Source organism: Zonotrichia albicollis, chromosome 1 (genome assembly GCF_047830755.1).
Source record: "Zonotrichia albicollis isolate bZonAlb1 chromosome 1, bZonAlb1.hap1, whole genome shotgun sequence".
Classification (NCBI taxonomy): domain Eukaryota; kingdom Metazoa; phylum Chordata; class Aves; order Passeriformes; family Passerellidae; genus Zonotrichia; species Zonotrichia albicollis.
In genome coordinates, this window is record NC_133819.1 from 83,650,757 (window position 1) to 83,669,256 (window position 18,500).

Here is an 18,500-nt window from a genome sequence, read left to right on the forward strand (position 1 = left end):
CCGTGGAGACAGTTCCAGTCCAGCACTGGTAGACAATGGAACTGATTTAATCAGGGATCCTATCTGACCTCCAGTAATTTGATTTTTAAACAAACCTTTGGAAATTCAAAGGTGAAAGGACAATAGCACATTATATTCCAAGGTCCTTGTCCTCTGAAATGTCAAATGGTGCTTAAAAAAACCTCATAATGGTGCCAAAGTATTTAGCATTATAGAAAACCACATGGACCAGCTGGAGAAAGTTAGACAATGTAAAATTGCCTCAAAGGCCAAGAAAACGTGTTCTACAAGCCATGTAGAACACATGTAGTGGAGGAAACTGGGCTTGTTTGCCTTTAGTACTTACTTTATCACTTTAGCAATAACTGAGAGGGGCCAATAGCCTTCAGGCACACATAAGGTTGTAAAGGGGAAAGGAATAAACTTTATTTATATCCAATGCAATTCACATGCCTAGACTGAATTGTGGCTTATTAAGTCAGGCAAAAGGGAAAACACTCCCCAAAGATAAAAGCAGAATGGAACACATCATCTAGGAAAGGTATAGAAGCTCCAGCAAGTTAAGACAGACACACTTGCTGAGGATGTTTCAAATACTCTGGGTCCCACCCAGTATGCTGGGTCTCCAAGCAGGGAGAAAGATCAAGTCACCTCTTCATATCTGAGACTTATTTTTCTATTATTTCTAAATATTGTACAAAAAACATTCTGACATAGGAATAAAGCCTTCCATAAACGGTATTTTGAAAACAGATCTAGGAGGGTCTACTCTACACTTCCAATTCTGCTCATGAAAATTCTTTGAATATTTCAGTTAGACACAAATTTTAAAAGGAACAAATTAAGTCCACAAAATAGGTTACAGTAGATACAAAAGGGATGAACGTAAAAGGTGTAAATAGTTAAGCCTATGGCCTTCTGCATTCTCTCTCACTTCTCTTTCCTTTTTATTTCTTTTTGAATCTCTGCCATCTGAAAACACATTCAAATCAGAGGAAGAGGCCGGAAAGAATTCATTAGTGGCTCTGGTAAGGATTTAGAAAGCAAGTGTCAGGTTACAGTGAAACACGGAAATTCAGGGAGAGGAAGTTCAGAGAAGGTGTTTACTGTCACCATTACTGCATTTTAGTAAAGTCCAATTTTCATCAAGATTTACTTTTACTTTCACCTATAATAATGCACAAAGCTTCATTTCAACTAGAACTACCTCAAGAACAAATGCAGCTGTAATTCTTGGGTTTGTTTCCTTTAATGAGGCAATCAGACTATTTTTTTTTAACAAGAGGACATTTGTCAACGATAATGACTGCTCATGTGATAATTTAGATTTACACAAACATATGATTTACTGTTATACAACATTCTGGTTTAAAAATTAGCACAGAAGCAGATTGAATGGCTTGCAATCGAACTTCCTGGCAGATTTCTAAATGCAATTTACTGAGAAACATATTTTTATGTCGAGTATTTTGTGTAGCAAGCCTGAGACAACACAAATTTCCAGAGAGCTACTTGATAATTTGGAAGAACAAATAAATGTAATGCTTTTAACAAAAAACCTATTTGCCTCAACATCCCTACACTCTGAGAGCTGCTGTACACAACCATTCTGTAGGTGTGCATACACCCATGCATCTGAGGTTGGACATGCACCTTTTAGCTCAAAGACTGACAGAATCACCATGCCCATACCACCTCCCCTTGCACCCTATATAAATTCACATTCCTCTCAATCTGAGAGACCTTTTGTTTAAAAGAAAGCTAAAATATAATAAAGCATGCAACACAGCTCTAAGAATCAGCAAGGCACACAGGCTGTCAGCACCTTTGAGGGCAACACAGCTCAAGAACCTTTGCTTATTAAGTAGTTTTTCTATCTCATTTCCTTAAGCATCCACATGCACAATTCTTACCAAAACCTCAAGGAGAAATGGAATTGCCTGAAGAGAAGCCTGGCGACCTACAGGAAAAGATTAATTTTCCTAACACCATCTTGGAGCACAAACAGGTGAGTCCAATGACCACTCCAAACGGCAGGAAAGGGTTTTTCCTCAGAAAGTCAAATCTGTGGGATGGGGTCCAGAGTCCAAGTTAGAAGGCACTGACATGACTATAGTGCAGCTGCAATGCACTTCAGCAGGGGAACAAAGGTGACAGCCCTAGCAAAAACCAAACTCCTAAGGGAAGGAGTGAGGAGACTGTACTCCAAGTTCTTACAGCTTTCACAGCAGGTAAGAAGAAAGTCTTGAACATAACCAGCTGAGCTCCTAGAAGGTAGCTGAGGGGGCTTCTATACTTGATATCTACCACTTGGGATGTGCTTTTGGTTGAAAGCACCTGGGGATAATATATTTTGCAGAGTTGTATTTACTCCTAATGTTTTTTTCCTGCAGTATAAAGCCTTTCAGATCCAAAAAATTGCTAAAGGAAGGTAGCGGTTTGGAGTGAAGAAAGAAAAAGAATATTACAAAAAGAGAAAGGTAACTGATTCACAGTCTAAAAAAAGTTGGAAGTAATATCTAACTAGGCCATGGACATGAACTTTTCTAGAAAGGTCCCAATATAGCCAGATTCCCAAGAAGATCTTAAAGACAGTGACCACACCTTCCCATTATATCCTGAGCACAGTAAAGCAAGGAGGAAGAACACAGTGACAAACAGGATTCAAATGTAGCCACCTTCAGTTGTTCAGTTTATGTGCACTGCCCGTGTGAATGTCCAAGTGAACAATCATTTAAAGAACAAAATATATTAGGATTGACATAAAGGAGATATTTAGAAGTCATATGACTGTTAACAATGTTAGAAAAGGACATCACTTTTTGTCAGCAGTGCCACACAAGGCATTTAAAACACCCAAAGGCAACAAATTCAGAATTAAAGCATCTATTTACAATACAGAAGCATTTATGTTGGAAAGCAGTAGTTCTGGACAGAATAGAGAGTTCATGGTACATAACCCAAATGAGCAGGATCTCCCAGCATGATGCTGCTGCTAACAAGGCCAGTGTGTCCCTGAGACTTATAAGAAGACTTTTTTATGGATCTTTAGCTCCTTAGGTGAACATAATTGACAACAGTGTGTTCAGTTCACTTGCTATAAAAATTATACAAAAATCATGAATCATTATAAGGTCACAAAAATGAACAAATACTGGAAAATCCTCATTATAGAGAGCCCTTTAAAATGTTTTAGGTTGTTTACAATATTATAAAAACAATTATGATATGACTGAGCAATTCTATATATAAAAAAATAATCAGGCATCTGGATTATCAAAATCTGTGTGATCTATGTGTAGTTTCTGTAGGCACAATACCCTGTAATCCCTATCTGCAGAGAATAATGTTTAATGTGGAGATCTGAAAAAGACATAGCAAGGTTAGTAAGGACAAGGGGATCTAGTAGGACTTCAATAACTTTTATCTGGAAATAAAATGGCAATTTAAAAATGAGGCAATTAATTATGAGAATAATGAACAATTGAAAACTTTAGACTCGCTGTCAAAAGACATTCTCTTTCTAAAAAGAATGACTTTTCACCTATTAATTTTATCTCTTGTAATGTGGCTGACAAAATTGCAGGTGCCATGACAAAAATTAACATTTGCCTGCCAGCTATGTATTTCATCCAAATTATCAGGATATCTATGAAAATGTGGTACTTAGTATCTGTTTAAACTACACATTTTCCTCATAAAACAAAGCAACATGACTCATCAGTTTATCTGAGCATGTTAAGTGTAATAAATTACTGCAGATCAACACACAGAGAAGCATCTGAAATCTCATCTAGTTCACTGCAAAATGCTAAATGACCTTTTCTCACAATGAAGTCCTAAGGTAAGAAAAAAGATTACATGCAAGAACCAGAGTGTCTCTATTGATCTGTGAAGTAGATACTTGCACAAGACATTTGGTAAGCCATTAATTTCAGAATTGTGGACAATACGAGTGTATTCATGTGGGTAACCAGACTTCCAATATTGGCATCTCCTCCCCTTACAGTGAAGTATACATTCCCTGGGGTGAAAGGCACATTTTATAATATTTCAAAATATGACAAAGCTTTATTTCTACATAAAGAGTCTCTCATACCTCCTACAAACAACTCAGCAGAGAAAAACCAGGAAAATGATGGTTAGGAAAAGTGGTCATCTGTCAATAGTGTTTTGCTATAAATTTCAAGGTCATTTCCCAGACCCCTGAGAAAGCACTGATAGGTAAGTATCCCACACTTGTTGGATCTCTGGAGGTTTCCACAGTAGTAAAGTGCAAAGCTGCCAACCACCCTCCTCACTGCTCCATCTCTGCAGGGCAGAAGCTCCTAAGCCCCTTTCCAGCAGTGAAGAATTATGAAAGAATAACTCCAGGGATATAACCAAGATGCAGGTTGCTGATGTAATACACGATCCTTTTGCAGGCAAGGACCTGAATATCTTTTCTGCCTTACTAAAGCTCTGGCCAGCCAGGCACATGTGAAGCCTCTGTACCTTTCAATCCTATCTTTGTTACAGCTTTTTGACCTACAGGTCTTGGTTGTGACATAAACATTGAAACTGAAGTTCCAGATTTATACTAAATATTGAGCCTTGGGAGAAAATTGATTTCAGACTCTTGTTATTGTGGTATCATCACGACTTATCTTCAGGGTCCAGTCACTGAAGAATTTGAAAAAGACAAAATAAAGTAACAGCAAGTATCTACTTGATTATCAAATCACTCAACTTTTCTTAACAAACACACATTCCTCTTGCAAAATTAATATTATTCTTATCAAAAATTAGGAAGAAAAATAGCTACATTATTCCTGGCATTACATTTCTGTAAGCAGAGTCAGTATGAGAAACGTGGAAAAAAATTTCAGTAGCACATGATGGGACTTTTTGTTGATTCAAAAAACATTCATTTTATAGGATATGATTCGAAGTGATATTTACCTTTTCATTTGTTTCTATCTGAAACCATAGTATTCCTGTATATCACGGCACTCTGTTACAGGAAAGACATTAAAGAACACCTGCGACTCAATGAAAAAGTCAGGATGGAAGTGACCTCTTGAGATCCACAGTCCCACATATTGCTCCAAACGTGGCCAATTCCAACATTAGATGAAGTTGCTCAGATGTAGCCCAGAAAATAAAATTTTACCACAATATCACAAGTTCTGTATCTGAGCTTGCCTTGCCTGATTTTCAGTTGTGGCAGCACCTGTCTGGTGGCCATGTGCCTGCTGTTTCCCTACATTGCCTTAACTCTGGGAGTACCTCAGGCCTGACACTGTGGGACAAACAAACCCTCTGGGGTAACAGGACTGGGGGACAGCAGAGCACAGCCTTAACTGGAAAAAAAACTGAAGAGGAAGCAGTTCAAACCACCATTATTTACATCTTCCTAATGAACTCGAGACCTCTTGCTGAGAAACACCTGCTTTCTGCTTTATCAGTAATACTGATATCATTAATTTCAGGATCTAGAGGGACACATGAAGCATAATATTCAAAATCTGGTTTATGGACTAAAAGGCAACAAGCTTGATAATGTACATACACACATCTAAAGCTAAGAACTTATAGTTAGTTTACATTTCTTTACAGCATAACTGAAATCTTAACAGTGTAATTCCAGTATCAGTATTACTCTTGCTGTAATTATTAGGAAAAAAAAGAAAAAAACAATAAAGAAAAAAATACTTTTATATTAGGAAAGCAAAGTCCTAGTAGTAATAATATGGTTTAAATTGTTATACATACACTTCTTAGTTTACAGCCCTTTTTCTGGTAAAAAAGTCTCATGCCTTAACTGGTCCTGTGGGTCCTAATGTGGATGGGTTTCAGCCTGGCAGTCATGGTGAGAGACTTTCAGCAAGCCATAAGCATCTGCACCCCTTTATGAGGAGAAATATGATGCTGATGGTTACTTCTTCCTCAATCTACGATATCTTTGCAATTCTTTTTTGATATCTGATCACACACACTTATACCTTGCTCTTTCTTTGCTGGTCTGCAAGTCTATGCTCTTGCTCTTTGCTCCCCCTAAAAACACTTGCGACTAGGTACAAGTCTGTATTTCTTCAAATGACTAATGCTGACTGGTCACTTATAAATCTTATAGATCTAAATAGTTATAGATCTGGAGTCTGCAGTGCCAAGCCTGTGCACCATCTCCAGTCACTAGGTGCAAGTATTGTCCCCCACTCATTCTGTGTGTTCATTTCTTAAGGCTTCTGCTATCATGTCAGGTCTGCAGTTTTCCACCTTATGTTGCAGCTGTAAATATCTCATTCTTCACAGAGTAGTTGTTCATTATTATTACTTACATAATATCTATGTTTGGGCTGTGTCATGAGGAAAAATGAATTACCTATAAGTGCTTTGTCATTAGAAGCATTGCTGTTGCAGTTAAGTAAAAATAAAGCTCCAAGAAGGTAAAAAAAAATTTCAGAGAGTTTTAACCCTGGGGCCTTACAAACTCAGCACAAAGCCCATGGCAATGGCAGTACTGTATTGTGGGGTACATAATTACAGAAAATTGAGGGTAATACCAGGGAACAAGGGGGATACACTTGAATATTTTTTGCATAACAACTTTAGCTATATTTATGCTATTTTGTGTTAATTAGTGTGGACTATGACAGTTATTATCGTAACTAGATTTTTTTTGTATTTTCATTAGATTGTTAAGGCTTTAATTAGCCTAATGAGATTCTGAGCTCTGTATTTGTCACGTGCTCTCTTTTGCTCACAAGAATTGAAGCATAAGATCTGATATAGCTAGGACTTCAAAATCTCTCTGCTCACAGATTCCACCAGCTGTCCAGGCAGCCTTTCCCAGAGTTTAACTGTTCTCTTAGGGAACAACCTTTTATCTCCTTCCAGCCAAGATTTATCCGGTCAAAGCTCAAGCCTATTGTCTCTAATCCTTTCACTGTATGCCTTTCAGAGAAATCTGGCCGCACATTTTGTGTAAGCTCCTCTGGTACTAGGCAGATGTTAGTTGTCCCCTCCAAGTCTTTTCTTCTCCAGGCTAAAATCCTTGAGTTCCCCAAGTCTCACCACCTGTCATGACCAGCAGTCCCTGTAGCCCTTCAGTGAACCCTGTCCAGTTTCTGTTTGCATATTCTATCATCCTCTCCCACAGTTCACCATGCAAAATTTAACACTTCCCCAGAACAGGCTTTACTTCTAGTACTGACATGTTGTCATTATAGTACAAAGGTTCCATATTGTTATCTCCTTATTGCAAGAGTTCCATACCTCCTTGGTGTTTCTCATGGGCAGCTCCTCAGAGCACTGACTCTTCCTTCTTCTCACAGTAGCCAACCAACTCCACTATCCCTTTCAAGCATACATCCCACTCTTTTGTAGCACTCTTCTTCTCATTGGTTACAGCTGTTCCTGGTAAAGTCAGGCCTGTTCCTAATCTCTAATAATTGGCCCAGCTGCAACTCCTTAGGGGTAAGATTACTTTCTACACTACCTTTCTTTTCTTATAGTCTATCCCCCCACATTGACACATCAATTAACAGAAAGGATCGGCAGCACACGTGTATGAGCTCAAACACTGCTGAAGTAATAAATGGAGTATAAAATTTAAAAGAACAACACTAGTTTTTGTTTTTCCCATTTACTAGCCTTGAAGCTATGAGGAAAAGGAAAATGAGGAATCTCTTAGAAAAACTATTGTATAATCATGAAAATATTAGTAGTTTACCTTTTAAAATGCATTGATTAAACTTGCAGGAATTCACATTTCATATATTAGTCAAATTATGTATTCCAATGTTTCTGTTCTTTACTAACAGCCTTAAGCTTCACAAATGTATAAGGTTCCTCTGTTTGGATTAATTCAAAAACAATTCTGAAATATTTCGGTTCCTCTAATGAATGGCATTGCTTCACCATGTTTCAGTGAAAAAATTAAAATCCCACTCAATGATTTGAAACCTCATTCATTTTCATCTGCTACCAGTGTTGTTTCTAAAACCATCATTATACTGCCTCCTTCTCAAAGACAGCATTTCAGAGAACTCACTGAACACCAACACCTTATGAATACTTCCCTGCAATGTTGTAAGAACCTCTCAGTGTATATTCCTGTGTCTCAGGATGCAAAGCCCCAGAAGAGAGAGAGAACAGCAATTATACTGCTGTCAGCGTTAAGATCTTGCACTCAGCACCAGTGAGTCATTACCCCTACAAACTGTCAGCCAGACTTTTATCAGGGAGACAAATAACACTATGAGAGGCTATTTTAAATATATATCTTGGAATAAGGCTGCAAATTAAAAAGAGGTCAGGATAGCTCCAAAATTTCTCCTTTATAAACTCTGAAAAGACATAAAAGGTGTGTGCAAAAAACCAAAGTGGGCTTTGAAAATACTGCTTTTCACCACAGGAATTCAAAAGTGGCCCCTGTCCTGCTGGGAGGTGTCATCACCCGCAGCTTCCCATCCCTCTGGGGGCAGCCAGCCCTTGCTGTGCTCCCACAGCAGAAATACACAGTGGTGTGGGTACAGGATGTCCAACTTGTACCTCAGTATACACACCCCCCTCCCCCCATTTCACCTTTTTCTAATGTACATTGGTCTCACTAGAAAATAATGAAACTGGGGGTTCTCTTCAGTTCTTTGGCATAATTGTTTACTGGTATTTTAATATACTTATCTAATGATCTATCAAAATGGTATTCTCAAAAAGCCTATTCAAAGACAAACAAAAGAAACCCCAATACCTGAAAAACAACAGTAGTCTACATTTGTATGAGTCTACTCTCAAATAACACAAAGGAAATTCACAGAATAATTTGAAACATAAATTGTACATCTTTTGAAAACAATTATAAAATACATGACATCCATGATCTGCAAAAATGTACAAATTTGACCTGGAGCCCTAAACATTTAGAAGTACATCCTACGCTCTGCACTTGTACAAAAGTAGCTTATGCAAAGCAAATTAAACTAAATTAATTTTTTTGTTCCTGTTACAGAGATGTAGAATCAAGGGTCATGCTACAACCTTTTACAGGCTAATAAAGGCTTTGATCAAAACCAAGGCTTTTTAAAATGCACCGTGCTCTTTCATTGTATCCCAGTTCTCTAAAAATAGTCACCAATATGATTGACTTGCTTCCTGAATACTAACAATGTGGATGATCTTTTGTATCTTCCTGGGAAAACAATCAGTGTTAAAAGCAGACTAAAGTACATCCACTGCTGAACTAATGTCTGCAAACAAAGATGTGTGTTAATTCTGAGGGAAAAAAACAGCCATCTTATGAAATGAATCCTCATTTTACCTTTCCACATTTAAATACCTAATGTTCCTAAGTGTGATAATATGGAGGTACAAGTCTTCATTTTTTTGGTTGGAAAAAACTTGACAGGAGATAAGGGACATATATTAAGGGGTTGAGGAGATAAAGGCCAAAGAAATCTATAGAAGAAGATCTGACAATCTAATGAGCTCTTTTTGAGCTCACTGGAGGTTGAAAAGATCACTGACTTCCACAGAATACTTGACTTTTTTTTCAGTAAGACATTGACCTATCCGTTACTAATCCAGCCCTGCAATACACTACCTAGGGCTGTGTAGATGTCTTAACTGATTTGATAGATTTAATCCTATCAAAACACAAACGTGACAACAGATACCTAAAGATACATATATCTAATTAAGAACATATAAGAACAACATAAGAATATGAGAACATAAATAGAAGAACAACATTTATCACTTTTTGCTTCTTTCCATCTTGCTAGGCTACAGCATTTTTAAAACACAAGTACTACAAGCCCCAAAGGGGAAGTATCTGTCACACAATTCCTGGTAGTTTTGCTTCTCTTCACTGTCAGGTTCTCAATCATTTCTGCAAGATCTTCAGTAGTGACGATACACTTTCCATAGAAACTAGTAATATTTAGCAAAATAATACACATTTACAGAGAACATCAGCTAGAACCATGTCTGCTGTAAGTACTGTCTTCTTACAAAAAGCATCCTTACTCCTTTGCATTCAGCGTCCAGTAACACTACATACCTGCTTCTTGCAGATAAACCAATGTGTTTCCTATTCTTGGAGGCAAAACTACCAATATAGAAACCCAGGCCCTTACAACTGAGCTCAAAGACCACCCATTCCCTGCACACAGCTTTTGGAGGCAGAAGCGCAAAGATAAATGACTGCTCTTACAAACCTCTCCTGCAATAGCACCTTATGCAAATTTTGTATCTAACAATTGTAACTTGCTTTTACTTAAACCGTCCTCCTTAAGATTACTTGAAATATTTTGTAACTTCAGCCAGTATGCAAGCCAAGTACCCAGCAGAAGGAGGACAGCCCTCTGAACACACAACCTGGTAAAATCCTGGCGTAGAACTTCCATTTGCTTATTTTAAGAAAAAAGTGTTGGTGATGGATCGTGCAAACCTTAATTTAAAGCAGATACAGGCATTTGTGGGACAGACATGACAATTTAGGTCAGCTGGGACACACGAGGTACACACAAGCATTTTTGTGACCACAGACACCTGTCAGTGTCTCTATTCTCTGATCCTTAACAGTTCATGGAAGTTAAAGTCTTGGTGACCTTCAAAGCAAAATGCACCTATTTTCTTTACTACTTGATGAACTGATTTGTATTTCAAATTCTCTTAAATGAGGCATCTATCTGTCAGGATGATAGGCACTGTACTGAACTTGCAAAGAGAAAAAGAACTATATAAAGCAGTCAGAAAATTCTTTTATTTAACTGCTACAATAAATGACAGTATCATTATGCAATTTCCCTAACGCCTCTTAACAAACCTGACCTCTAGAACTATATCACATGATTCATCAGTATTGTGGATTCAAATATTTTTCAAAAACAGTGCAATAATATCTTCCTGCAGTGATTTGCAGCACTGGTCTTGGGCATGAAGAACTGAAGCACACATGTACATCTCAGAGCTCATTTCATGAGGACAACAAAAGAGATGGTGTGCAAACAGGATCTATACAGTGGTTTTAACTCTCTTTATCATAAAATATTTTCATAGAACAAGTGATAAAAAAACATATTTTGACAACAGAAATAACTGTAACACTTTCCTACAGTCAGATGGAAATTGTGCACAACCATATTCAAAAGACTTGGCATGTTTCATGTAGTTTAAGTAATTCAATAAGTGTTTCCCCATTAACAAGCTGGATTACATAGCAACAAAGAGGAGGAAAGTGTTCAAACAGAAAAGCAGACCCAGACAGGAGTGTTCCTTTACCTGTTGCCTCTTCTCAAACTCCAGCTTGATGCGGGATTTGATGCAGTTGCACGTGTCCTGATACGTCTGCTGCAGCGCGAGCTCCATGAGATGCTTGTGGTATGCTCCTGCCAAGTTCCCGCAGATAAAAATTATTACATTTGCCAAGATCTGGGGAGGATTAAAAAAAAAAAGGTGTCAGGGAATTTATATAAATATATTAAGATAAATTAATCCTAGCTTGCAATGAAAGATTGCTGCAGTTACGCATTTTGCTTTTGTTTATTTCTAGCCAAGGTTAACCTTTCAAAAGGCCTTTAAAATTAGTGGCAGCATCCCAAGCAATAATAGAATCACAGAAACAGTCAGGCTGGATACTGTTTTAATTTAGGATTAAACGGGAATGAAAATGAACAACATGTTTGCCTACTCAATGAGGTACACGTTTTCCAAAAAAAGAATTTCAGCTCATGTTAGAGCTTACTGCTGAGTATTAATTAGGTGGGATAATCACCTACTCATGTAAAACAATAGCTATGGCTCCTAATAACAATATTGGAAGCTGTGTTGTTGCTGTGCTCTTTTAGCAATGTTTTCTTTTGCAGTGCCGTATGATTAAGGGGTGAAAAGTTTCACCCACACACATGAAAAGCCTGACCTGCATTTTACCTCAGCCTGATCCACTGCTATCCGTCCGTCAGCTATAAATAGTAACCTTGGTGATGATAAGCAGTGTTTAAGGAGCAAGATCTGACAGCTGCCTACTAGAATATACTTTTCCTTACTACCAAAAAATTACATTTGCCTAAAACACAGAACTTAAAGACTTAAGATTTAGGGAGTCACATTTGCAGCATCAGATGCCCTCTGCAAGCAACAACCCACAAACACGAGAAATAAGGTTGCTTAAAAATATCCAAGCCTTTTTTGCACTTGACCTTTGAAAAGGACACAATATTGTGTGATGATGCTAATACTTTTAACTGTACCCAGCTTATTGCTGCAAATAAAAGAAACACATTTATCCATTTGAGCTCACTCAAAGCAAAAGAAACACAGTAAAGTAATGAAGGCAATTCCTAATTCAATAATAAAAGTAATAATAAAGATAATATTAAATTGAAGTTGAGATACAGCAGCAGTCTGCTCAGAGCAGTTCTCTATTGTCTCTCCTTGTAAGGCCCTAGTGTATCATATACCCTGGATTACAAGCACTACATGATGTCATAGCACTCGTGGTCTGGAAGAAAAGGAGGAAGAAAGGGGACAAAAATTTTGTTAACTCTCCACAGCTAATCTAATAATGAAGGTTATGATAGATTTCCCTGGTGATCATTCATGGGTTGGTTCTGGTGTACCCATGTACCAGGTAATCTTTTGTGAACTGCTGGTGGTGAAAGAGACAGAGCAGAAAAAATGTCCAACAGGTGCTATGGTGGCTCAGAGGAAAAAGACATATTGTCCTACTAACAGAAATCCATCTCCTTGTGGAATACATTTTATTCACAAAAAAAACCTCCCATGGAGTTTTAATGTTTCTTTAATAAATGGTAACATTAAAATGCAAGATTTAAATATATGCTTTTATTTCCTCACAGATTTTAACATCATTACATGCAATACTTGTTCTTCCATCTCTGACATTTCTGACATCTCACCTTTCATGGCTCCACAAAGCTAAAAGCAGGAGCTATTCACCTTTACTGCAAAAATGATCCATGTTTTCAATTTGGTAGAACTTTTTTCTTTCCCTAAAACTTTAAGATCATGGCATTTTAATATTTCTAAAAGTAACATATGAGTTTTTAATTTTTTCTAAAATAGATAAATCTAAAAACAAGGGGGAAAATCTACATATTTCACTTTCTCTGAAGAACTTCTGTTATGAAGTAGAGAAATAAGAAATAGTTTAAATTAGACATTTCGCAACAGCCAATAATCTAAAAAAAACCCACGAACATATAAGATCATGGTGTACAGCACAAAATTTGACCTTAAAATTTTTATATGTCTTTCTAAATCACAATTGCTTGATTCTGCTTCAATGTCAGTAGACATGGATTAGTGAAAGAAGATCTTGTGTGACAGATCACAGTACAGGGGTAAGGGTCTTCCAACTGGGAATCATTGAAGGGTTTTAAAATGTAATTATGACGTAGGAAAAAATGATTGAAAATAAAGACTGCTGGGCAAATAAAAATGCTGAGATACGTAGCAGGAAGGTTTAGTAATAAATGATCACTGAATTGAACTGAAATCAGCAGTGTGCTGTCATAATCTCTAGTTAGATGTCACTGCTGAAAGTCTGCACATACACTTATTAATGAATTGTCCAGCTTCATAAAGTTATAGACCATTTAAGCAAAACTTCAGGAATATAATCAATTAAAATTTTAAAAAATATACTGTAATGGGTAGATGGAGGAGTAAATTATGAGTATCATCTTCACAGTCATAGAAAAACAAATTACAGTTTTATGACTGAAGTAGCTGAAGTGAGAAAATAGATGGAAACAAGTGAGTGACAGGCAAGGAAGCTAATTAACCAGGCTTTTCAGATACTCAGTGGGGTAATTCAGCCCACATGCAATGGCTTCCAGCACCTGAATTAAGCAGCTGGAAGACAGTGCAAGGTATCTCAGCCACTGCCATACTTAGTGTAGCTGTAACAAGTAAAAGTGTAAGTGAATATGCAGGTAGAAACTGTGTTTAAAACACCCTGATTATTTAGGCAAGCATGGATTTAATTCCGAAATGTGTCACTAAGGCATGAAATTTTCAAAAAATCAAGAAATGGATGAACTACTTTCTAAACATATTTTTTTGCCTGTATTTATTCTGGCTTGAGCGAATATTTTTGCTATTGAGCAAAACGCATCCTGCCAATAGAGTGTTCAATAGCAAGCGCAAATAACGTTACTAAACAAAATAAGCAACACTATATACTTCTTCCTTAATATCCCTCCCCTCTCAAGTCTGCATCTTCCTTTTAATTGCAGTGCAGCCCAGTTTCAACATGAGCTGGACACGAGCTCCATCCCAGGCTTCTTCTAAAATCTCATAGGCATTCTCCCAGAAGAGAGGTTCAAAATTTTCCTCAGTCCAAAATAATTAACTGAGCTTCCCACTTCTTAAGCAAGTATCCTAATTAATATGCAATCATACAAAAGGTTTCTTCTGTTCAGGCACCTTCTCTGAGAAGATGCCATGCTGTGAATCCCACCAGTACCAAAGCACGTGAAATGAAATCCTGAGTCAGACCAATCTTCTGCTTTTCTCTAGGGCAGAACTTTGCAGTGTCTTTTCCCATTTTTTTTCTCCTGCCTCGTCCCTGTCTCCTCCCAGCCCTAGATGTGTATTAGATAATAAAAGCTGCGGTGGATCTTCTGGTAAAATTTTTTCCACCTTTCTGTGATAGCTCTGATAAATGTGCAGATAAAATTGTAGCTGAGATCCTGTGTAGAGAATTCAGGAATCAATGACACAACATGGTTAGGGATTTCTCCCAGGAGGACAAGCCTGAGCTGTGGAAAAGAGTGTAACTAATGATGGTAACTCAACAGCAGAAAAAGACCTCAAAGACAGTATTGCATGGAGCTGATTCACACCCTTTACAAACAGGCACTGTATGACCAAAACCCCAAAAAACCCACAATATACATAAATTCTACTAAGCTCCCACTCAATTCACCATATGGAAACACCGAGCAACACAGCAGAAGTTTCTATCCCTCTGTACAGTCAGAGTGGAAAGAGAGGCAAATCTATCTCCCCGGCCATCTGCATCCCTTCAGATATATCCATTAACTGTACACTGTGCTGAAGTTTCTGTTTTATCAATGAATAAATTCCATGTCTACAGAAAGTGATCTAAATATGACTCAAAATTAACACAAGGAACACCAAGATACCATCAGGAAGTATCTCTAATCACTTAAGGAACATAATCATGGCTGACGTCTCCTCAGTCTGTTCTGACCTACAGAAAACTCTGTGTGCTTCCTGGCAATGGGGAGATTTTACATTCAAGCACAGGTATTTTTTCGGTATCAGTGAATATCAAGTAATCAAAATAGCTTCACTATCAAAATAGAATGTATTTAAAAGCAAATGAAGACAAAGTTAAGTAGCTATGACTAATTTCTCAAGAGAGTACTACAGTTCACTGAATTGCTCAAAAAAACATAGTACATCATATATAAGCTCAACTGATGAAAACTACCCACAAAGGGTATATGCATACAAAGAAGTACCATGCTATATAAAAATAGAAGAATTATAATAAAGACTGCTGATTCTGATTGAAGCATAAATAATTTGTTAAATATCTTAGACACTGCTGTTCAAACACTGAATATAAAAATTAGAATCCTCCATAGATTTTCCCTCCACTGAAAGCTCCCAGTTTATGAGTTACTTTGCCACATTTCTTTCCTTTTAGATATTTTACATATCCTTCCCAAATACTGCATTAACAGAATTAACAACAACAACAACAACAACAACAAAACCAACACAAACTATTAACAATTTTTTCAATGGTTAAATTTCACATTTCTTCTAGATAAGAAAACTGAGGACATGAAAGCTGAGGGATGGACAAAACTGGCTTTTATGATGTCTGCATGGAAATTAATGTGAGAAAAAAGAATTCTTATGTCGATGCCTAAGTTCAAATTCTTTAGCTCTGCAAAGATGAATTGTCTCTCTCTTCATTTGATCTTTCATGTGATGATGTGATGGATCTTTCACGTGGTGTGGCCAGCCAAGTTATGGAACAAGTCTGTGCTGCTTGGGAGCCTGTAGAGCTTTATACTCAGATGTAATTCAGCTAAAAACGACAGGGTAAATGCTGAGTAGAACTGAAAAGCAGCATTTTAGAAGGAAATGCTTAGTTTAGAAATTAGTTATTCACTTGGTCACCATGCGCTATGCCCACTACCATTATTTTAAGTAGATGCATTCAGAAGTTTCTCCAGCTATTCCATGAAGATGTCTTCCACATGGAGCTCTGGCCATTCATACAATGCTGCCTTTTTCTTCTTTCAGATTTCCAAACCTATAGAAGTCCAATATTTGAATACATTTCAGTGCCAACATTCATAGTTATGTCACAGCTCACAAATAGGACAGCAAATTTGAAAATGGCATTTTGCCATATGGCAACCTTTGTTTCGAAAACAAGGAGCTTTGGGGAGGAGCAAAAATTACAGGGCAAAAATTTTTGTAGCTGACCTGAGACTAGTGATCATGTGGTGCCTGGTCCATCAGCTGCTGTTATAGAAAGTAACACCTGGCCTTTTCCTGGACCTAGTGAGACCACTGAGTTGAGGTCTTTATATGAAAGCTCCTGTGTTTCATGAAAAAATGTAGCAACCTCTTTGATTTCTATTTCTGTTTTAGAGATGATGGTTAAAGTTTGTGAATTCAAGTAATTCAGGTACAGAACATGACTGGCTGAAGGACAGAAAAATTATGGGCAACTGCATACTTACTTTCTCATGAATTTGAAGTAAAAAATCAATTTCTTTAACCACTGCAAAATTATTTTAATAGTCTGAAAGGTCAAAGATGTTTAAATCCTTAAATACTTATGAAGGCCACAATAAGAACACACAACAGAAGGGAAGAAACAGGAAGACCCAATATCCTCAGACATTTTGTTTCTATCAAGGAGAAGGTAAAATGTTTTACAGCAAGGTAAGTAAAAGAAAAAGCTGCAATTTTGCAAGAAACAACTGCTTTAAAAGAAAAACCACACTCCAAACAAAAAATCCCCATTCAACTTAAGACTTCTCAAAATAACTGAGAAGTAACAAAGAAATAAAGATTTGAATTACTCAGTATCCCAGATGGTTCCAAATTTTCAGTGCTAAAATAAATTTGGTAAGGAGTCCCTTTGTGGTAGGGGAATTGATGTCATTTTACAAGCCAGGAAGTTGTGATGTTGTCTTCTAATTGGTATGTATAATTCTCTTTGTGGCTTCTGCAATCAGAGCATTGAGGACAGCAGCAGGATATTCCTTTTTTAAAATATCTATATTTTTTAATATTATTTTCTTTTTATCACTATTACATATTGAACTTTCTCACAGCTCTAAGCTGCTCTGTGGAATGACTGGATTTATTTCCTTCAGCTCTGGGCGTACACAGACCCTATCTATATGCCAGTGTAGATAAAAACAGATCATAAACTCTAAGCCCTTTAATCAAACCCAGGAAAAATAAACTAGAAACAAGAATCAGAGTTACAGTCCCTTTAGATCACTTCTGTGTAATACATATAATCAATATCATTGCCTCTAATTAATGACTCTTAATATTTTGAATCTAAATTTTTTTTTTTTTTTTGCCAGAGGGGAGCTCATGCTCTCCTCAGTAAAAAGGAAACAGGCAGTCACTGCACTCTCCTGCCTCCCTGCAGAGAGGTCTTTTGTGTTTACATGTACCTCTGGGATAATTTCATTTCTTTACTACTAAAACTGTCTTCAGATGTTCTCTCAAAAAGACTGAGATAAATTTTTAGGTTCTGGATCTCACGGAGGGGTGAGTATTAGTGTGCTATAAGGAAAAAAGAAGACCATAAAATAAATTAAAAACTCACAAAATAAAATCTATGGATATATATACTAATACATCAGTCTTTGGCCTGTTTCAGAAATAATCCTATGTCTGATCTTAAAATACCTTGTCTTTTCCCATAAATCTGGTTTACTCTTAAAAAAAAACCCAAAACTGAAATCTCTAATATAAGTACATTTACAGGACCAGCAATATGCTGCCAAGTTTAATGTGCACCAGTAGATTCCTCCCTACATGCCCTTATCAGAACTACTCCTGGGCTATCTCTCCTGCACTGTCTTGCAGTCTTCATGAAGTTTATTTCTTATTATTATCTACCAGACTTACTGAAATTTCTTCATATATCTCTAAACATCTCCCCTTCTGACAAATTTTACAGAAATGATTCAAGAGGTTCAAAAGCTACCGGGAGAAGAAAAGACAAACAGATAAACCAACTGATAATCACATATATGCTCATTATTGATGTACTGATATGCCTAAACCTCAATAACTTACGGCTGGTTTCAGATTTCTCCCCTAATTTCTACAGTTTATACTGTATGTAACTGCACTGCATATTAATATGCTACATACTCTCAGTTATCAATGAATATGGAAATTAAAATCAATGGTCAGTTCAGAATTACACGGATAAATTACAATAGGAACATATACTCAGCATAGTTTTTCTA

At 37.0% G+C, this 18,500-nt stretch overlaps 1 protein-coding gene across 2 annotated transcripts in view; it reads right to left on the reverse strand.

Annotated features, from left to right (window-relative positions):
* Window positions 1-18,500, reverse strand: part of ADCY2 (adenylate cyclase 2) — a 206,407-nt gene that overhangs the window by 93,541 nt on the left and 94,366 nt on the right. For both annotated transcript variants that reach the window (XM_005484268.4, XM_074545999.1), the window contains one exon: window positions 11,266-11,415. In XM_005484268.4, the coding sequence (XP_005484325.2) occupies window positions 11,266-11,415 (150 nt within the window). The remainder of the gene's footprint in view (window positions 1-11,265; window positions 11,416-18,500) is intronic.